Raw genomic sequence first — 23409 nt, forward strand, 5'->3', positions numbered from 1 at the left:
ATTTTGAGCTGAGCTTGTGTGGGGCAGCAGCTTTGACAGAAAGTGGACAGCTCCAGGTGGAGATCTCCACCATTGCAGATTCTGCACCCTTCCTATCCGCGACCTTCCTCAAACCACCTCGCTGCCCTAAGTATGCAAGTTAGTCTACGCCAGAGATCAAACTAATTTTCCTGTGCTGTCAGCATTTAAAGGAGTCTTGGAGATAAAATACCCTGGGCCTGAAACTTAGGCCAGTAAAAAAAAAAGTACTACTTCAATTCTGGCACTAATGGCCATAGAATTTCATTTCCTTATCATCTCTTGATTGCACTTTTGAATGCTCTGCGTTTGCGAGTTTTTTCCCAATTTACTGCTATTGGGTCAATGAGCACATTTATAATTTTATGAAGAGCCTTTTTAATAAAGTAATAAGGTGTCTACTACACAACAGTTTCAGTGGAAAATCTAAAAAAAAAATTAAATGAGAAATTGATTAGCGGACTATCAGAGTAAAACCTATGGTGTGTCTAAAATGTGCCTGAACAAGTTGGTCCAAAGATCTTGAACCTTGGGCCTCACCTAATTATTGTGCCAAGCTGCAAGTGTCTGACAAGCTTTCAAACACAGTAAACTGGTTCCCGAGCAACACCTTTGGATCTCCGAAAGTCTTTGGAAAAGAATAAGAATATATATAAATGGAATCAGATTAACTTTTTTCTGCTGGTCTCCGGCAGTCCCTTTAAGCTCCAATGGTTAAGCTACATTATGATACAAAATTGTGAATGCAACAGGCCCAACCTTTGATTTGCTGAATGCCCGACAGATTTCATGAAAAAGTGGTTTCCTCCCACAGTCCAAATGTGTGCAGGTTAGGTGGATTGGCCATGCTCAATTGCCCCTTAATGTCTCAAGATGTGTAGGCTAGATGGATTAGCCACGGAAAATATGCAGGGTTATGGGGATAGGACGTGGGTATGATTCTCTGTCAGAGAGTGGGTGCAGACTCGATGGGCCAAATGGCCTCTTCTGTACAGTAGAGATTCTATGATTCTATTCTATTCTATGATGTGGCATCAAAATAGTGTTTCCAGATATAGTGCTGGACTTTGCCGACCTGACACTAGGCAAATCCACATCAGGCATCTGAAAATGAAAGCAAACGGGAAACCTTAAATTCAAATTTCAGACTCAATTCCCATCGCCCCCCCCCCATTTTGATTGACGCCAGAATCATGACTTGTGCTCACCGGACACCCAAAGTGATGTCAGGTTAAGCCTTTTAAATGCCTGATCAATTGTGAATTCTCCAAAGCTGGACATTATCAGTGAGGTGGATACTTCATGAAGCCTGTGCAAAACTTGTCAGGTCAGTCAGTTCATGAGTTTTGAGAAAAGCCTGGAGTTGAAAACATTTTGACAGGGAAGTTTAAAACCTCTTGCCAACTTCAAGTATCATACTATATTGCTGTATGATAATTTAAGTATGTTTATAATAGTGATTGATCATTTGGCTCTGTCCTTAAAAGGTAAGAGATCATTAAATTGACCAGCATTGCATAATTGTTCACATACAGTAAGAGAATTTCATTCAAGTGGATAAAGTGCTCTTCTGCAATCAACGGTATTGGAAATCAGATTTGAATGTGTCATCTGGACACTGCCCTTTGGTTTTACATTGACTTAAAGTCCATACATCTGTCGAGTCTTTGGAGTAGCTGAAAATATGAGAGATTTATTTTACTGAAACTTTACCTATTAAGTTCTTTGAAAAAAAATTGAGGAGAAAGCTGGTCATCTGGTCAGGCAACTTCAAAGACTAATTGTACAGATCTGGAGGGTTTGTTTATTTAGTTGTGCAGTGAAATTTCATTATGAAAGTATGGCTGAGTTCCAAAATTCATTAATGGATTTAGCTCAACTGGTATTGTTAACATGTCTGTGAGGAGGACTGAGAGCTTTGTTTGATTGATAGTGTTATATATGGATAGTAGGATTGAACTATTTGAAGAGGTTTCTGAATTTTATTTATTTCTTTTGACAAATTTAGGAGCCTTTGAAAGCACAGGGTATGTTTTGAGGGGAGTTCCAATATCTGTGCTTGACTGACAGTTTTATGAGATTCTAAGAGGTGAAAATCTATTTAAGTGGAGTTTAAATGGATTTTCTTTTAGTCCATGAGCATTTCAATGACTTCCCAGTGTCATTATAGAGCTCATGAATTCCATCAACAGTGGAAATGGAAGGGGGAATGGGGAGTATGAGAAGTTGTGGGAGGGATGGGAAGTATAGAGGGGGAAAGAGAGATATGAGGGAGTACAGAGGGTGCATGGGGAGTGGGTGGTGAGGGTTTGGGGGCCGAGTAGTCATCCACAGAACTGGGTCGATGTCCCAGTGAATGGCGATGGGTCTTTCACACGCCAACCTAGCATCCACCTGCCTCTGTTCCCATCCTGGGCCTGCAATGGCCGTGACTTCAGCCTACCCCTGATTTCACAGGGTGAAAATAACATGTGCATGCGGGTTCACTCAGACTTTTGGAACGCAAAGTCAGGAAACGGCTCGACTCATGTTTCCCAAGCCAGCGGTGAAAATCTGGCCCTTTCAGTCAGAAAAATCAGTGCTTCCCAGTAAACCTACTATTAAACATGATGAAATGGGCAATTACTCACTGTATTAGCATCAAACCTGATCATTGTTTTATTAAAATAAGGTATAAATATTTGAAGATTTCTAGGTGAGGCACATGAATAACATCAATACGTTCTTCTTTGATAAGACCCGTAATGGGATGAGAGAATAAGTTACTTGCCAAACCTTCGATCACAATATGAAGTATTTGAAGCCATTGGGTTATCAGATTTTTGTAATGAACAGCTGAATGGAAAATTAAAATAGATTGTATCACACCAAAACTACAACTTCCTGGGAGCATTATGAAAAGTACTTATCCACCAAAGACATTGCCCATAAAGCATGAAACTCATTTATACATTTTTGAGTTATTTTACATCCACCATTTTGGCACACATAGATAAAATTACTCTCTTCCCAAGCTGGATGGAGGATAAACATTTTACTATGATCCATTATTCTATTTCGCATTAATCTCATTTGTTGAAATACAAAAGATTTCACAATTATTTTAGTTATCAAAATTTACACCAGATATAAAGATATGTTATATTTGAATAATTTACTAATATAATGCAACAATCAAATTGCTGTGAAGCACAATGTCCAAAGCAAAGACTTTGAGAAGGAGGTGACAGAATTTCATGCATCTGAGAAGTTCAACAGGAGTAAAGCTCAAACAGTGCAAAAGAAAAGTCCTGCAGCACCAAGCTTTGGACCAGCAATGGTAGCAGTAAGTGGAAATCTTGCTTTCTCATTTGGCCAATACTGGATTTGGTGAGCAAGACTCACAAGCCTCCTCCACTGCGGTGAACAGGAATGGGATCTCCTCTCAGATTCTCTTCCGCAGTTTTCATCAAGATAGCCAATCTGCTTCCAGACACTGAACCTTTTCGGATTGCACTCATCAACTAGAAAGAAAAGCAATTGAAGGAAACTTTAGAAAGAAATTTCCATTGATCATATAGTTTGTTAACACATCAATAGACGATTTATGCAATGCGGTTCTACCGCACACATATTGGGGCGATTCTCCCATCCCGACGCGCACGTTTTTTGGCGCGTCAGGATGAGAGAATCACGTGTTGGCCATTTTGCGGGATTTGCGCATGCTTTCCCAATGCATCTGTTGCCGATGAATGCGCGTCTCCCACAGATGGAGAACAGGCGCAGTCAGGACCATGCTGGAAACCGGCGAGAAGAGAGGTAAGTAATTTAAAGCTTTTGTGAGCGGGGCCTAGGGGCAATCGGTGGAGGTGGGTGGTCCCGCTGCCACCCTGCAGACAGGATCGGTCGGGGCTGGAGAGAGGCCACCGATCGGGGCAGCTGGGGGGTGGGGGTGGTGTGGGGATCGCCACCGCTGGGTGTTGGGGGGGGGGCTGGACATCGGAGTGCTCCTGGTTGGGGGTTGGTCGGGGCTGGCCCGGGAATGCTTGGGGGGGGGCCGCGATCAGGCCTGGCGAGGGGGAGGGGGAGCTGGAGGGCAACACTGCGGAGGTCCCGGGCTGGCCAGCAAACGGGAGACTGACAGATCGGGGTCACTGCACATGCGCAGAGTTCCAGAGTTGTCAGACTCTGGCGTGAACAGGCATCCCCCCACCCCCCCAGCTTTTAATGAGATTCACGGTTGTGACCTCTGCATTGCACAGAGTGGGGCGATTCGAGTGTGAAGTTGGATTGAGAAAACAGTCTGGATTTTTCCCTCGCTAATTCAGACTTTTGGGAGAATCGCCCCCATTATTTCAGCAAGGATACAAGATTTCAAATTGTATTGTTAGCCCTGCCCAATCAGTTCATAAGAAATAGGAGTAGGAGTAGGCCAAATGGCCCATCATGACTCCTCCACTATTCAATAAAATCATAGCTGATCTGATTTTGGCCTTAACTCCATTTTCTTGCCTGCCCCCTAAACCCTCAACTTTCTTGTAGATCAAAAAGCTGGAACCCAGCCATGAATATATTCAATGAAGCAGCCTCCATTCCTCTCAATGTAAGATAATTCTTATGACCGCTTCATAAAAGAAATTCTTATTCATCTCTGTCTCAAATGAGACCTCTCATTTTAAACTGTGCTCCCTGCTTCTATATTTCTTGAAGAGGAGAAACATCCCATCAGCATCTACCCTGTCAAAATCCCTCACAATGCTATATGTTTCAATCAAATCACTTCTCCGTCTTCTCCACTCCAATGAATGTTAACCAAACCTGCTCAACCTTTCTTCATAAGCCAACCCATCATCTAAGAATGAGCCTAGTCATCCTCCTCTCAATTGCTTCCAATGCAATATCCCTTCTGAAGCAAGGAGACCAAAACTTTAGCACTATACTCTAGGTGCGGTCTCACCAATGCTCTCTACAGTTTTAGAAATATCTTCCTTCTTTTATACTCCATCTCCCTTAGAATAAAGGGCAGAAAGGGTTTTTGCAATCATGAAACTGAAGATGGCATGAAAGACCCAGGTCTTTCAGTAGCATCATATAACAGAATATACTGCTCACTTACAACAGGGCAGCATGCCCTGTAACATGGAAACCATTGATACTGGGGGCATTTTCACCTTGTCCAGCAGGCCTGTGATCTCTATCAGTGTATCAAACAGGAGATTCACTCAGCTAGAATACCACTCAGATGATGAAGGTGAATATTATCTTTATTTTTTTCATTGTTGTATAAAGTTCTAGGTTCAAATTCACCAAAGATCCTTAGGTAGCACCTTCCAAACCTATGACCCCTTCCATCTAGAAGGACAAGTGCAGCAGATACATGGGCACACCACCACTTGCAAGTTCCCCTCCAACCCACTCACCATCCTGACTTGGAAATATATCGCCGTTCCTTCGCAGTTGCTGGGTCAAAATCCTGAAATTCCCTCCCTAACGGCATTGTGGGTCAAGCCACAGCACATAGACTGCAGCGATTCAAGAAGGCAGCTCACCACCTTCTCAAGGGCAACTAGGTATGGGCAATACATGCTGGCCAGCCAGTGATGCTCATGTCCCACGAATGAGTAAAAAAAAAGCAAACAGTGGTATTTGAATAAGAGTATTTTACTCCGATTAATGGGTGTGGACATGATTTTTGGAGTAATGCTTGTATATCTCCTAAAAACTGTTGCTGAAATGAGATTTTTGAGCTTTTTCACAGAGCAATTCTTCACTAACACTTGCTGTCCTACTGAACGAGTCTTCACTTTCAAAAGATGAGGCAAACTCTGTCAACTATGGATTTATACTGATAGGGTCCATTTCTTCCTGAAACCACAAAAAAATCAGTTGTTCTTCATCCAGCATTGTATTAAGTATTAGTTTGTTTAATGGTGCTGTACGTAAGCAATTTAAACAAGTTATCCCCCCCCCCCCTCAGACTAAAAGCTCTGAATCACCTAAAATGGATTTGCAGTTGATAAATACAGTAAAGTTCTACACTGGAAATACCTGCCTCTCTGCATTGTTAGGCATGGTTTGTATCAGTATTTTTCTCACTGCAACTAACTCATAGATTTCCACGATTTGTCCAGTTTCTCTGTTCTGAATACGGTTATAGTACTTTTTGTACTATAGGTATCTATTAAAATAACTACAATCATGGCACAACACCATATATTTTGCTACAGGATGTTCAGTGAAACTAAACATCAACCATTAAATCTCTTCATCAATCCTGAAGAGATACAAAGTAAAATATTCTAGCTCTGTACTCCTGGTGTGGAATCTGTGATTTTGGGACCATTAAGATTAGATTAGTATTGGACTTGGAGAAATAATTAATGCCTCAGGTTTACACTGAGCATTAACAGTCCTCTGATTTTAACACATGGATATCATCGTATGACTGTATACATCAATTTCTATTTATTGAAACTACAGTTTAATTATTACATTCTTACGATCTGTATAACTGTCTGGCAGAGGAAAGAAATTAAAGCAGTTTATTTACACATTTTGAGGCACTCACTGTCATTACATTGAAATAAACATTTATTAAACAATTGTCACGGCAGACAAAGAAGATTTTAAAAATCTCCAATCTGCTACCACAATGCAGTTATCTACAGCTCATCTCAGGAAGGACAATTACCATTTCCTTTGCCTTGATCTTGTTTGTTTAACTTGACACAGTGAGGAAAGACCTGACATTGACCAAAATCCCTAGCATTAATTTATCTCATGTTCTGCATTCATCACTGTCACCACAGAGGAAAGACCTGGCAGATATTTGAAATACCTACCCAGGACAAGATCTACAAAAACAAACTCTACTTTCAGAGGAAAAATAAACTCAAAATGCTCTTGGGGACAAAGTTAAATAAGCAGATCAAGAACCTCAATTTTATTTTACACACAAATTAAATTAATGCCAAAAGACTGAACAGTCCTCTTTATTCAAAGAGGGAATCTTAGTGGATAATCTAAACAATTTAAATGATTTCCAAATTACACCATCATTCTCTTTAAAGCTTATGAGAAAGATAGATACCCACCTGCAAGAACTCAATTAGTTCTACCTGCCCATTCTTGTTAATGTCAACTTCATGTAAGATTTCATGGATAGTCTGTTCATCGACCTGATAACCAACACTCTAGATGGAAGACGAACAAAAAAACAACTAGTTTTAAAATGCATTACAAACTCATAAAAGCTACTTTGCAGTAAATATAAAGTCTTATTGCAAGGGCTCCTCTGCCAGTGTTAAATGTTTCCACCGTGGCTAAATATTTATTATGAGAGGTCTGTATTAACAGCTAGAAGTTTCACAAAATTTATGAATTAACTAAACAGGAAGCCAAATGCACAGCAGTTACAGTTGTGCTGAAACAAATGATAAAATATGTACTGCTTCCAGTCTCCTGTAAATAATTCTGCTTTTAAATGGCGAGATGGACGAAGTTCATCTGTGGCAGTAAAGGATGATTTTACCTCTAACACACGCTGAACATCAATCATTGTAATAAAACCCTTCTGATCCTCATCAAATTTCTGAAACCTTTTTGTGTACCTGAAAAAGCAAGTATACCAAGTTGAAGCAATAAAGGATTTTTAAATCTAAGTAAATAGGGAGGTGTGCAGGAGAAAAGGAAAAAGTAGAGAGAATGATATTTTTACCTATCCACATCTGAAGGCGAAAGGTTTATTTCTGTGTTTGTTAGTTGATCAAATCGAGTCTTGTAACCCATTTCTTGGTACAGAAACTGCTGAACAGCCTTTAATTCAGCCTAAATATATGCAAGAAGAATCAAGTTCGGAGTGTTAGGAATTAAATATGTAGTGATAATTAATAAGACTTAAATTATGGCAGAAGTTATATTTATTACTTTACATTATTAACAATTGTAATAAAAGCAATCTACACTATGTAATTCAAGTGTCTGTTTAAAATCCATGGTGTAGTTTAATGGGGCGGGGGCGGTTGCAAATTATAGAATCTTTATTTCCATACAAGATCATTCAATTCAAAGAAACAAAAGTGAATCAGTAAATTCCTAATTGCTGCATTCCATTCTGAAATCCCACTCAGATCACCTGATTCAATGCATTAGACACATTTTGAATAAAATAAAAACTATTATTAAATTTTTATTGATATAAGCTTTCTCATTTATTTTCAAATCCATAATTCATTCAATAAAACCGAGTCTTCTTTGCAGCAAATACTAAGAAGGGCAGATGTTTGGTCTGTGCAGATGCATTTATTATATTCAGGCTCGCAGTAAATAATGAAGGAACAGTGCAAAGGAATCCTGCAAAGTGTCATCTGAAATCATCAACGTTTCATTCGGCTACAGAGAGTCATCTAGTGAAATAAAATTTAGTTAAAAATAAGTACAAAGCAGCTTACCTGCATCCGCTTCTCAGTCCAGTTCAATTCTGAGGCCATTATTTCCACAATGCGTGGAAGCGCCTCTTCAGCAGCCTGCACATTTACGAATGCAAGACGTGTACGGCGAGCGATGATGTCAATGGCTGTGCATGCATATTCTTTCACAGCGTATCTCACCTATGTCAAATGTACAAATTTCTTTTTTACATTTCCGAGACATTAAAAACTAAAATGCTTATTTTCTCACAGCTTCATCTGTCAATCAACTGAAGACTGGTTTGGGTGAGGCGAGGTGCTACAGTCCGTTGGGTACATACGAGGAATTAGTGTCAGGCTTGGAATCCAGCCACAAAAGAGAGGAGGATTGGAACACACATGGACTTGAGGGTTGGGACAGCTGGGGGGGGAGGGGGAGGGGGAAAGGAGTGGGGGTGGAAGGGGTAATTGAGGGTGACTTTGACCTGATGCATGCAGTAAGAGACTATGAAAAGAACGGGACTGCAAGGAAGAAAACAATTTGGGTGAAAAGGATGGCAGCCAAATTGAAGAATCCAGCATCGAACTAGATAGAGCCAGACCTTCATATCTTTACAATTGCAAAGCATGTTTGGGGTCACATCTGGAAACTCGCCAAGAATAGAAATATTTTGTTGAGGGAGGCGGATAACTCTGTCACGGACTTGAACCTCCAATACAGGAAGATGTTCAACAATTGCACCAAGAATAACGAAGGTACATTAGCTGCTCTTTACAGACATAAGAAACTGGGGAAGAAGAAGACCACATGGCCCATAGAATCTGCTCCACCAACGAATAGGATCATGGCTGATCTTGGGCTTCACCTCCACTTTCCCATCTGCTCCTCATATCCCTTGATTCCCTTACAGACCAAATATCTATCTCAGCCTTAAATAAAAACAAGATGGAGCATCCATAACTCTCTGGGGTAGAGAATTCAAAGATTTAAAAACCTCTGAGTGAATAGCCAGCAGTCTCTTGGTGGGGACAGGAAAAGAGGCCCCCGGAGTTGGGGGGCCATGCTGCAAATGCTGAGGTGGGAGGGAGTGTGCACCAACCTTGCAGGGTGAGGGGCCTGATTGCAAAACAGGCCTAGGATGGAGGTTTGCTGCCCCTTTCCGTCCAAGGCCCAAGCAAGCCAACCTGTCCGGCATCGCCCCGTTCCAGATCTCCTCCCGCTGGCCTAGAAACTGCAGCTGGGTGGGAAGTTGTTGTGAATTGGCATATACAGGCCTCAATTGAGGTAAGGGCAAGTAGGCCACCCCTGGCCTTCCCTTAAAGATCACTGGCAGGTAAGTGGCAGCAAGGACACCTGCAGAATTTTATGGGCCCCTCCAACTGCAAATCTGCCGGGGTGGATTATAAAATTCTGCCGTAAGATTTGTTGGGGTGACATCACTCAGGGCCTACAGGATCTTACACTATGGGATATACCCCTCTCTACTGAAAGTGTGCCCCAGATCAAAGAGCAGCACAAAAAATATGGCTAAAATCAAGCTTCATGATGCCATTATCTCTTGACAATTGGAATTTTGTTTAGTGCCATGGATGAGAAACGCTTTTTCTAATTGTTCAGTCAAAGCTGAAGTTCAGAGAGAAACTGGGCTTCAAAACCTGTGAACTCAACCATGTTCCAGGTTTGCCAAATGGTATCATTTTCTCTGAGCCTAACTGAACTGATATAAATGGCAAACTTTCTGCAGCACCATGTCAGTTATCTCGATACGCATTTTCTGCCAGCAGCCAATGCCACTGGAATCTAGAATGGGTGTCACTCTGGTGCCTCTGATTAATGTCCCCAAATTCTGGTCCGCTAACTTCAGAGTATCTCCACTTCAATACCGAAGCTCATCGAGATTTTCAGCAGTTTGTAATATCACATACTTCAATTATTGTAAAAGCTGTCAAGGTTTATTTCAGTTGTATTCATCAATAGCATTAGCAGAATAATACTACGGTTTCATACCTCTGCTTCAATATATGGGAACTCAGCCACCAAACGCTTGCCAACTATAGGCCACCTCCTTCCAGTAACTTGAGCCAACCTAGCAACCTGTAAAGCTTTGTCTCCATAAGTAGAACAAAGGTGGCGAGCAACCTAAAGAGCAACAGCATCAATAAAAATCTGTTAAATGCACAGCTATTATTTCTCTGTTAACTACATTGTATTAGTAAAATTTCTTCACATTCAGACCTCAAGCATGTAGGACATTCTACCTAATGCGCTATGGTTTAGGAGCTTCCTCCTTACTGAATTTTCAAATAGAATTCTAATTCTCGATAAGTATTAACATTCACACTTGTAACCCATCTAGTTTGTACCATCTATTTTTGGGAGTGTACTGGAGATTTATTTAATTGTATAGTGTTTTTTCTTTTTATGCAAGTAAAGCACGTGGTAACTTAAAGAAGCCAACCTTTGCATGGCCTGCACATACCTCAACACAGTCGGGCTGGTTTTCCTGATCTTTGCTCCCAGGGTAGGAAGTCCCAAGAGCAAAAGTCAAAGAAAAAAAAAGAAACAAGACACTAATTTTGCCAGATATCTGCCCCTTCGCTGGAGGTTAAATTGCTATGGAGCTGCTGTGACTGGCAGGGTTGTATTCCCTACCAACTTTTTTGGTGGTGGGGAACTCGTGCCCAAGGAGAAGATTTTGGTGAAGTGAATTGAGCAGTTTAAAGCAAGAGGAAGGAAGATCTGCGTATAAGACAGCATGTTACCTGAAGAAAGGTGATGAATGTGGAACTGAATCAGCAACATATAAAGGGAGGAGGGTTGAATATGATCTGGAGAAGGTCAAATGATATGAAGAAGGAACACAGCCTTGAAGCACCTCAGAGTTAATGGGAAAAAGGTCTAAGAGTCGGATGTCAACCAAAGCATAGGTCATACAATGAAAGGTTATTACCCCTAGTCATGAATATAGCTTTTGTGTTGGATAGAATTTGATGGCTACTTGGCTAAAAGTACTTAGCGCCAGATATGTCTAAGACAGCTAAAATAGGTGAATTATCAAATTATTCAAGAATTCCAAATTAAGATACTTAAGAAAAGCTTAAATATTACATAAAAATATGATACAGTGGAGCCCCGTTATAACACGATGGTTGGGGTCCATAAAAGCGGGGTCGTGAAAAAAGCGGGGTTGCGCTAAATTTGCCAACTATTAGCGGGAAAAAAAAGGGTCCAATGACACCATCGCGTTATATGCGAATTCGCGCTAAATCGGGGCGCGTTAAATCGGGGCTCCACTGTACTTTCAAAATCAATAGCCCACTTCAAAAACAAAAGAAATGGATTCACGTGCTTCACCGTTCAAAATGTGGCTCCTTTGTTTAGAACCAAATAAAAGTTTTGATCCATTAAACATTTGACATTGCTTACCTCAGTTCCTAGACCATAATATTGCACCAATGTAATGTAAAGAGTAGGACTCCACGCATGGGACCCTTCTAGTTGGAGTCCAACTGTGTTGCACGGTTTTGCTGAATTCAGGTTACAAGCTTTGACCGCAGCATTTATTGTGTCTTCTGCCATTTTACGATAAGTGGTCCATTTACCACCTATAAAATACATTTTACACCTGAAAACTCAATTTTATCACAGACAACAAGGTTCCTACTTTTCTCACTATTCAGGCCTTCAGGCAATATCAGGTGGCATCCTTCTCATTTCAAAAGCCTTTCTCTTAAGGTAATTAAAAACCTATCATGACTCCTTTTCCACTGTACTCTTAATATTCATTCGACTTCTAGCCATCCTTCCTTTCTTCTCCATCTTTCTGATAAATCTCCAGGCCCATGCTTCCAAAAAATCCAAACCTTACTAATTCATGGCACAGACCTCCCACTTTTCACTTTCATTTTTCCTCTCAGAAAACAAAACAACAGATACATACAGAGGTGCACTCTAAGTTCCTCTAACCTAGTCTCCGACAGAACTAACAAAATCACTCTGCGCATATTTACCCTTTTTCTTAAACTGTCTCAAGATGAAGTATTTTGTTATGCTCGCAGGCCAGTGTATAACTTGAGGAAACAGCAGATAGTGGGCAGCATGGTGGCACAGTGGCTAGCACTGCTGCCTCACAGCGCCTAGCACTGCTGCCTCACAGCGCCAGGGACCCAAGTTCAATTCCTGGCTTGGGTCAGTGTCTGTGAGGAGTCTGCACGTTCTCCCCGTGTCTGCATGGGTTTCCTCCGGGTCCTCTGGTTTCCTCCAACAGTCTGAAAGACGTGCTGGTTAGGTGCATTGGCCGTGCTAAATTCGCCCTCAGTGTACCCGAACAAGCGCTGGAGTGTGGCGACTAGGGGATTTTCACAGTAACTTCATTGCAGTGTTAATGTAAGCCTACTTGTGACACTAATAAATAAACTTTAAAAAACTTTAAGAAAAGATTCCATACACAGATAATTCTGCATTTGGATTGGGTGATCAGAAGTATTCCCCTATATCTGGCACTTTAAATATATTGCAAACTATAAAAGAAAAATAAAAGCACTTTGTCCATAATAAGGAATAAACTAAAATAAACTAGCCAACAGAGCAAAAAAAAGACCTATATGCTATGTATTAGACAAATTTAAGGAGAGGCTAGATAAGTACAGGGGGAGAAAGGAATAGTGAGACATGCTGTGTAGTTCAACAATGTTAATACAAACTGGTTTGAAGAATTCATATTTATTGACTTCAAATAATAATACCTGCAATAGTCACCAGCCTGCTGTCAGTCACAGTCACAACATGATTGCGGGAAATCGACTGGGTTGCCTTTGAATTGGGATCAGACACCAGTGGTCGAATGCCACTCCAGGCTGCAAGCACATCTCCTCTTCTCACTATACATAGCAACAGATCATGACCACAGGTTAACTATAAAATCTCCATATTGACAGCAATCAAGGTTGGCAGCATGTTGTGTGTTCTTTATCTGAACTCCCTTGGGGCCGAATGTGTTTCGGTACTCAGATATTTTCAGATCTACCGCATACACAGTAAGCCTAGGATCTCCTTACAGTATGATAGCCCAAACCTAGGCTAGCTATGGTCTAGAAATATTAGGTTGTTTCTCCATTTGCAAACTTTCACAAACCCTACTTCTTACCTGTTAACACTTGTTATACCTGTGATATAATATTACATGGCAGTTAATTTGTATGTTAATAAAGTAAACTCAGCTGGGGTCACAGACTTCCCATGCAAAAGACTGGTGAGGTTCATGTTGGCTCACATTAGGGTCCATTGAGAAAATGTTTGGTTTTCGGATATAAAGATAAAGGGTATTGCATAAGATAGCTGCTAGAATGTTCAAATAAAAAGATAGATTAAATCAGTATCTGGCAGTATTCCAGAGCATCGAATAAAAAATTTTCTAAATTGTTTGATTTCAAAGTTGTAGAGAATCCTATGCAGTTCAGGGTCAATTGGTCAGAGTCACTGCTATTTAAGATACAGATTTGTGCTATTATGCATTTTATGCTGGGGAACAAATTGTTTTGATGACCATGATCAACCACTGAGGGCTTAAGAAACCACAATGAATCTCTGTAACATCAGCCAAGGTGCCTGAATATTAGAATACATGAACACTTACAAATCAGGAAACTAGATCACCCTCGAGGTGACAAGAGCTCTCAAGTTGTGAAACTGGGTTCAATAAATCTGGTAATTTGAATTGAACATTGGGGAAACCAAGACCACCCTCTTTACCCTCTGTCAGAAACTCTTCTGATTTCTGGCTGAACCAGAGGTCTGCCTAATTCTATCCGACTCCACCAGCAGCTTATTTTCTGCTGAACTTTTCGCCCATGCTTCTATTGACTTCTACTCATTGCTCTTCTAGCTGCTCAGATTCCCACCTTTCACCCTTGATAGAACTCACCAAAAACTCTGCTACCCATTTGCTAATCTATACCAAGTTCCAGTCACCCCTCACTTCAGTGTTTATTGGACTACATTATTTCCTGGTCCAGGAACATCTTTGATTTGAAAATTGTCATCCCGGAGTTCAAACCACTCCATGGCTTTTTCTCCCCCTCTCTCTGTCTCCACCCCCAGCCTCGAATAACCCTGCCTTCCTCCAAAGCTGGCTCATACGCATTCCCCACTTCTTTCATTCTACCTTTGATGCCGATGACTTCAGCCTTCCAGGCCTTAAGCTCTAGAATTCCCTCTCTAAACCACTCTACTGGTCACTCTTTCACCTCTTTAAGCCCCTACTTAAAACCTAACTACTTGACCAAGCTTTTAGTCATCCATCCTCATGTCTCCTACTTTGGCTTGGTGTCAATTTTTCTCTGATTATAATCTGGGTCAGTTTCCTTTGTGGAAAACTGTTGGGCTATTCCAAAATTCATCTAATTCACCAATGTCCTTTATAGCAGGAATGTACAAACCTTCCTTGAGCTAGCTGACCTCTGACTCCACTCTCACACTAAACAGTTGACTCTTACTCCCCCCATGCAAATTGGGATAGACAGAAAATAGCTCCCACATTCCAAGGACAATCTTTTTTTAAAAAATAAATTTGTTGATGGCCAACATACCTTACACGGGCTCATTCAGTTTGACAGCAGCAAGGTAGAAACGAACTCTACCACCTTGCCCGCCACAGAATTGGCACGGGTGAGGGTCCGACAACAGAAATCTCTGTTGACCCAGGGTGAGAATGTTTGGTCCGCCTGAGCAAGGCTGTAAAATCCCGCCCATTCTGTTATACAGAGTTACTGGATCTCCCAAGGCAAGAGTACAGTAGGTGGCATTGATGCTGCTTTGTAAGCTCCTAAATTCAATCCCTTCAACTTCCTGGAAAGAAAGGGCTTCTACTGGCTGAATGTATAGATTCTGGGTGAGAACATGCAAAGCATCCTGCATGTTAATGTGAGATCTGCTGAAAGTTATCAGAATGCATTCGGTTTTTCAGAATATGGCCTCCTCTGAGTTTCTTGAGAAAGGAAGTCATGCCACTGGATGGTCTGTGGATGATGACACCGACCATTGTCTCTCATGCATAAAAACACATGCTGCTGAATATTGATGGGTTGCACCCATCTTTTTAACATTATGTGGGCCGTAAATGTTTAAAAGACATCTGCAACACATGCATGCATACTTCTGGTTTGCATTGTGCAGGAGAGCAGATTAGTATGCATGCAGTAAATGTCCATCGGAAGTAAAGCGTAACCAGAACACGAGGCCAATCAGCGTGCAATGCTGATTTGATGTCAACGCTGCCAGCTAATTACCTCTCAACTCAGTATAACTAAATCCAGGTTCATTAAAAAATGAAATACATTTCATTCTACCTGGCCAGAGAGCAGAAGACGGGGCATACTTTTCTGCTGCGTGGGCCACTCTGCTAGAGTGGTTGTCAAGATTCCTGATGATCCGCCACGTGCAAACAGCTAAAGAGCACGAGGAGGGGAGCAGTATCAAACCTATACAGTCACTTTTTGGTTGAATAGTCCATAAGCAATTAATCTGGCTTTTTAAAAATTCATTCATGGGAAGTGGGCTCGGCCAGCATTCATTGCCCATCCTTAACTGCCCTTGAAAAGGTGGTGGTGAGCTGCCTTCTTGAACCGCTGCAGTCCACGTGGTGTAGATGCTTCCATAGTGCTGTTTGGGAGGGAATTCCAGGACTTTGACCCAGTGACAGTGAAGGAACAGTGATATACTTCCAAGTCAGGATGGTGAGTGGCTCGGAAGAGAACTTCCAGGTGTTCCCATATAGCTGCTGCTTTTGTCCTTCTAGATGGTAATGGCCATGGCTGCGATACCAGTAACTCAAACCTCAATTTCCCATTCATCAACAGTTTCACAACTTACTTTCCTTATGTCACTGACCATCTCAGTGTTTGCTTGGTCACATTGCAAAGACTGAAGGCAACACGGAATTAACATTCCAAACCAGGTTTTGTCAGTCAATTTGAGCTCTATGCTTATTACATAGAACATTACAGCGCAGTACAGGCCCTTCGGCCCTCGATGTTGCACCGACCAGTGAAACCAATCTAAAGCCCCTCTAATCTACACTATTCCAATATCATCCATATGTTTATCCAATAACCATTTGAATGCTCTTAATGTTGACGAGTCCACTACTGCTGCAGGCAGGGCCTTCCACGCCCTTACTACTCTGAGTAAAGAACCTACCTCTAACATCTGTCCTATATCTCTCACCCCTCAATTTAAAGCTATGTCCCCTTGTGTTAGCCATCACCATCCGAGGACAAAGACTCTCACTATCCACCCTCTCTAATCCTCTGATCATCTTGTATGCCTCTATTAAGTCACCTCTTAACCTTCTTCTCTCTAACGAAAACAACCTCAAGTCCCTCAGCCTTTCCTCATACGATCTTCCCACCATACCAGGCAACATCCTGGTAAATCTTCTCTGCACCCTTTCCAACGCTTCCACATCTTTCCTATAATACGGCGACCAGAACTGCACGCAATACTCCAAGTGCGGCCGCACCAGAGTTTTGTACAGTTGCAGCATGACCTCATGGCTCCGAAACTCAATCCCTCTACCAATAAAAGCTAACACACCGTATGCCTTCTTAACAACCCTATCAACCTGGGTGCCAACTTTCAGGGATCTATGCACATGGACACCCAGATCCCTCTGTTCATCCACACTACCAAGTATCTTACCATTAGCCCAGTACTCTGTATTCCTGTTACGCCTTCCAAAGTGAATCACCTCACACTTTTCCGCATTAAACTCCATTTGCCACCTCTCAGCCCAGCTCTGCAGCTTATCTATGTCCCTCTGTAACCTGCCACTTCCCTACAACTCCACCGACTTTAGTGTCATCCGCAAATTTACTAATCCATCCTTCTACACCCTCATCCAGGTCATTTACAAAAATGACAAACAGCAGTGGCCCCAAAACAGATCCTTGCAGTACATCACTAGTAACTGAACTCCAGGATGAATATTTCCCATCAACCACCACCCTCTGTTTTCTTACAGCTAGCCAATTCCTGATCCAAACCACTAAATCACCCTCAATCTCATGTGTCCGTATTTTCTGCAATAGCTTACCATGGGGAACCTTATCAAACGCTTTGCTGAAATCCATATACACCACATCAACCGCTTTACCCTCATCCACCTCTTTGGTCACCTTCTCAAAGAACTTAATAAGGTTTGTGAGGCACGGCCTACCCGTCACAAAACTGTGCTGACTATCCCTAATCAAATTATTCTTTTCTAGATGATTATAAATCCTATCTCTTATAATCCTTTCCAAAACTTTGCCCACAACAGAAGTAAGGCTCACCGGTCTATAATTACCAGGGTTGTCCCTACTCCCCTTCTTGAACAAGGGGACAACATTTGCTATCCTCCAGTCTTCTGGCACTGTTCCTGTAGACAATGACGACACAAAGATCAAAGCCAAAGGCTCTGCAATCTCCTCTCTAGCTTCCCAGAGAATGCTAGGATAAATCCCATCCAGCCCAGGGGACTTATCTATTTTTACCCTTTCCAGAATTGCCTCCTTATGAACCTCAATCCCGTCCAGTCCAACAGCCTGCATCTTAGTACTCCCCGCGACAACACTGTCCCTCTCCTGTGTGAATACCGACGAAAAATATTCATTTCATGCCTCTCCTTTCTCTTCAGACTCCACGCACAACTTCCCACTACTGTCCTTGACTGGCCCTAATCTTACCCTAGTCATTCTTTTACTCCTGACATACCTATAGAAAGCTTTAGGGTTTTCCTTGATCCTACCTGCCAAAGACTTCTCATGTCCCCTCCTGGCTCTTCTTAACTCTTTCTTTAGGTCCATGTATTAGTTAGTATTAACTAATCATCCTTGTGCATTTACCTAGTGCCTGTGTTCTGTGTCCCTTTCCCAACTCGGTGCACCTCGAGCTGTTACCCCAGTGTCTGAAGCATAGCTGGTGAAAAGCTGCTAACTTTCAGCAGAGAAGACCGCAAATGACCTTGGAGGGCAATGTCAAGGAACTCTCAGCATAGAAGGCCCAGCTTTGGACTGCACTACCTTGGCAATGGGTGGCTCTCTCGTGATCTGCTGCTGGCCCAGTCTGGCCTTTGGGATTCAGTCAATTGTGGTGCTAATCAGCCTCTCTTGGTGATAAACATTAAAGTCCTTTGGTGCCCTTGCTCCAAACAGTGATTCTTTAAAGTGGTGTTCAACAAGGAGGAACATGAATTCATCAGCTGAGAGCCAGGGCAGGAGGTGGCAATTAGTAGGTTTCTTTGCCTGTTTTTGACCTGCTGCCAAGAGACTTTGCACTTTTCGGTGGCAATGTTCAGGACTCGCTCCCAACTGCGTACCATGGTGCTGCCACCTCTGGTGGGTCTGTCCTGTCAGTGAGCAGGACATAACCAGGGATAATGATAGAGGAGTCTGTGTCACTGGGTAAAATTCTCTGGCCTCCCCTCCGCGTTTTTCTTGGCGGTGGGAGGCTGCGTGCCGTTCGCCGGTGGCGAGATCCTCTGGTCCCATCACTGTCAATGGGAATTCCCATTGAAACCACCCCACACCTCTGGAAAACCCATGGCAGGGGGTGCACTGCCAGCAGGACCAGCGAATGCTGCCGGTGTGAACAGCCGGAGATGATTCAGTAAGTGTGACTATGTCAGGCTGTTGCTTGACTAGTCTGTGGGACAGTTCTCCAATTTTGGCACAAGCCCCCAGATGTTAGTGGGGACGACTTTGCAGGATCAACTGGGCAGGGTGTGCCTTTCCGATTGACAAAACATGCTGAAATGAAGCTGCAAGTCTGTTATTTGCTACTTTTGGGAGAGACAGCAGCCTCAAGCAGCTTGTCTGCAGCTGCCACTATTCAACTGTGCATGGATTTCTCTACTGCGAATGAACCTTCTAGACTAGGAGCAACAATCAGATACTGACCCCCATGAGAGAGAGAGAGAGAAAGAGCAGCCTGCATCCTGTTGCAAAATTTAGAAGCTAGTATCTACTCATCAAAGCTGCAGTCTGTATTTGTGCAGAAGGAGGCAATAAGTGGTCCTGAGCTTCTTCAACACATTGCCACAAATGAGAGCTACAAGCTTAATGTTCACTGCTGTCATTGTTACTTGTCCTTGGAGATCAAAATAAGACTACCTATGAGATCTGCCTTTGATCAGTGAGGGGGAAGGGGGATCCACTGCCACTCTGCCTGTGACCAATGAGGGGGAAGGGGCCTGCGATTGGTCTGGGTGGCGGAGGAGGAGAGGGGATAATGGGGTCAGTAATGTTGTGGGGATGGGGCAATATCTGTGGGGGCCAGAGGAATTCATTATCCGGCCCGGGAGCGATGTGGCAGGGCAGGCTGCACTCCATCATTTTTTTTCTGAGCATGCGGAGTTGGAGGCGTCGACCGGAGCTTGGCGCGTTAATCCCCACCCACAGCGCTGCCACGCAATTCGGAATTGCTGATATTTTTTCAGGCAGAGTGCTTATGGGGGCGCCTGAGAACGCGTCTAAAAGTCGGATCTGTAACACTCCCAGTTTCAAGTCCGCCCAGCACTTAAAATCAAATTGGTAAAATAGGGCCCTCAGCGTTGCTTCCTCATTAATGTTATCCAGTTCCCCCCAGGTGGCAGTGAAAAAGCAAAAAATGCCAGGAGTGGCAAAAGGGACGAGGGGGAGGAGCACAGTAACAACAGAGAAATATTGAGTAAGCATTTGGTCCCAAATGGGCTTAACCCTAACGTCTCCATCCTACTTAACCTCTTCCTGCCCTTCATCAACCTTATTGTAAACAACAAAGAATTTCTTCGCTCCCTGTTCCTCCTCCCCATCATCGGACTCCTTTTGCTATAAGTAGATCTGCAGCAAAGGAAGGTACAAGCTAAGAATGAAATCGCTGCCAAAGGGTCAAAGTCACTGAAAGATCTGTGTGCTTGTCGCTGTTTGTTACCTCACAGGGATGCCGATGACACAGCTGTACTGAGAAGTGGGTGCTGATTGGTTGCCAAGTAGACTCTAATTGGTGGGGGTGTTGCCATCAAATACACTGGGGCACAGTTCATTAGCAAGCTTTTGTTTAAATTCAAACATGACAAGTTGATTCTGATTGATCAAGGCCAGGCCGGGGGGAATGAACCAGGGAATGGTTATCCCCAAAGCTTTTGTTCAGATGAAAAGGTTGCAATGCATGAACATGTTCTTTTTGTTTGCAAAGGATAGGTCCTGTATGTGAATCTATGGGCAGGATTTTCTGGCCATTCCCACCAGCGGAAGGTGGGGTGAGGGGTTGGAAAATCCACCCAATGTGTGTGTGTGTGTAAATATATGTGTGCAGATTCACACAAAGTTTAACCAACTCTCAAAGGAGTTTTTCATGGTATTAGCTAACACCATAAAGAGATTTCAGTCATCTTCTCTCGTCTCGGTACCAAAGAAAAGCCAGGCAGCGTGCCTTAAAGTCTATCATCCAGTGGCTCTGACATACATCATTATGAAGTGCTTCGAAAGGTTAGTCATGGCACAAATCAATTCCGGCCTCCCAGGTTGCCTGGATCCACTACAGTCCACTTATTGCCGCAAAAGGTCCACAGCAGACGCCATCTCCCTGGCCCTGCACTCAACCCTGGAACACCTGGATAATAGAGACACTTATGTTAAACTCCTATTTATGGACTACAGCTCAGATTTCAACACCATTATTCCTACGAAACTCATTTCCAAATTCCGTGGCCTGAGGCTCGGCTCCTCCCTCTATGACTGGATCCTGAACTTCCTAACCCACAGACCACAATTACTAAGAATAGGCAACAACACCTCCTCCACGATCACCCTCAACCCCGGAGCACCACAAGGCTGTGTCCTCAGCCTCTTACTATACTCCTTATACACCTATGACTGTGTGACCAAATTCCCCTCCAACCTGATTTTCAAGTTTGTTGATGACACCACTGTCGTGGGTCGGATCTCAAACAATGACAAGACGGAGTACAGGAATGAGAAAGAGAATCTGGTGAATGACAATAATTTCTCCCTCGATGTCAACAAAAACAAAGGAGATAGTCATCGACTTCAGGAAGCTTGGGACATACCCCTGTCTACATCAATGGGGACGAAGTAGAGATGGTCGAGAGCTTCAAGTTTTTAGGTGTCCAGATCATCTACAACCTGTCTTGGTCCCTCCATACCGACACTATAGTTAAGAAAGCCCACCAACGGCTCTACTTTCTCAGAAGACTAGGAAGTTTGGAATGCGCACTACGACTTGCACCAACTTTTACAGATGCACCATAGAAAGCATTCTTTCTGGTTGTATCACAGCTTGGTATGGCTCCTGCTACGTCCAGGACAGCAAGAAACTACAAAGGGTCATGAATGAAGCCCAGTCCGTCACTCAAACCAGCCTACCACCCATCGACTCTGTCTACATTTCCCGCTGCCTCGGAAAAGCAGCCAGCATAACCAAGAACCCATGCACCCTGGACATACTCTCTTCCACCTTCTTCTATCGGGAAAAAGAGACAAAAGTCTGAGGACACGTACGAATCAACTCAAAAACAGTTTCTTCCCTGTTGCCATCGGGCCTTTGAATGGACCTTCCTACCTCACGTTAAATTGATTTTTCTCTACACCCTAGCTATAACTGTAACACTACATTCTGCACTCTCTTGTTTTCTTCTCTATGTACGGTATGCTTTGTCTGTATAGTGCAAGAAGCAATACTTTCAAACCCATAGCACTAAATGGGAGAATAGGCTGGATTTCAATGATGGCTGAAGAAGCAACAGGATTCAAAATGAATTAAAAATATACAGCTGTTGAATCTTTGCATTCTAAATCTGTTGTCCTGACAACAGATTTAGAACATCAGTGTGAATAACCAAATTTCCAGAAATATTCTGAGTTGGGGACATAGAGAGAAACATAAATGGGCAGCAAAACAACTAAAGAAAAATGAACCGAGGAATAAAAACACAGCAAGATGTCAAAAAGAAATAAAGGGCTATGTAAAGTATTACAACCCTGAATACAAAAAATTAAAAGTTCTGCCACATATTTTATCATATCATCAAAATTTGAATGTTTGAGTAAATTATGTGATGCTGCTGATTATTATTGAACAGCCAGTAATAGAATTTCAGAAAGTGCTAATCTTCAGGACACACAAATGCTGCAAAGCCAGTTCTACAAGAGAGTCTGGAATGGAAATGTCGATCCTAAAGCATCTAAACATATAAATGCACAAAATATACTCAATTGCAATATTTCTGTAACAAACTCTCAATGGGAAATAGAAAGCATAGATTATGCAAAACTGTTTATCAGCTGAAAAAATTATCGCACCTCATTATGTACTTGGCTCAGTTGCTAAACTGCTTCTGCCTTCCAAACCAAATTTTTAAAAGGTTTCTTGAGCAGCCAAAATTCATATTCAGTTATATACACAAAGCAGTCAATGTTTTTGTAAAGTTAGATGATTAAAAGTTTGAACATTTTTGAAATATTTTAAATTTCATCCAAAGTTTTAAACAATTTAGATTTTAAACCACTTACTTTCATACTCACAATGATAAGTAAAGCCAGCTACACATTTTCCACTACAATGAATAAAGACTTTGGAGCACATACAGTAACCGACAGATCCCTGGCACCCTCATACTCCAGAAACCTTATTCCATTTACTCATAAAAGTAAAATTGAAAGCCTGTACCCAATTAAATAGAGGTGTCACTCAACAACTGGCATATGCACAATGCCTTAATACAAGATAATGATCAGTGTGGTTTGAAATTGGGACTGAGATATAAGCACAAAAATGATGGGTGGTCTAAAAAGATAGGTTTATATGATGCTTTTGAAAATCAGAAGTGTAAGCAAGGTTGAGAATTTAAAGGAGAATTTAAAGAATTTAAAGAGTGTTGAGGGGGGTGTATGAGATGGTCAAAAACCCTGCCCTGTTGGAGTGGAGGGGAGTGGTAGAATGGAACAGAGTCAGTAGACTGCAGAGTGT

At 42.3% G+C, this 23409-nt stretch overlaps 1 protein-coding gene across 1 annotated transcript in view; it reads right to left on the minus strand.

Moving 5' to 3' along the window:
• Positions 1-2015: 2015 nt before the first annotated feature.
• The window catches only part of gpd2 (glycerol-3-phosphate dehydrogenase 2 (mitochondrial)), a 145665-nt gene continuing 124271 nt past the window's right edge, over positions 2016-23409 (minus strand). Inside the window, exons 11-18 of the mRNA XM_078228334.1 lie at positions 13152-13286; positions 11833-12011; positions 10414-10545; positions 8448-8606; positions 7715-7824; positions 7529-7607; positions 7092-7190; positions 2016-3521 (exon numbers count right to left, since the gene is read on the minus strand). Of these exons, the coding sequence (XP_078084460.1) occupies positions 3399-3521; positions 7092-7190; positions 7529-7607; positions 7715-7824; positions 8448-8606; positions 10414-10545; positions 11833-12011; positions 13152-13286 (1016 nt within the window). The 3' untranslated portion in view covers positions 2016-3398. The remainder of the gene's footprint in view (positions 3522-7091; positions 7191-7528; positions 7608-7714; positions 7825-8447; positions 8607-10413; positions 10546-11832; positions 12012-13151; positions 13287-23409) is intronic.

The sequence above is a fragment of the Mustelus asterias genome, chromosome 14, assembly GCF_964213995.1.
Source record: "Mustelus asterias chromosome 14, sMusAst1.hap1.1, whole genome shotgun sequence".
In the NCBI taxonomy this organism is placed as follows: Eukaryota; Metazoa; Chordata; class Chondrichthyes; order Carcharhiniformes; family Triakidae; genus Mustelus; species Mustelus asterias.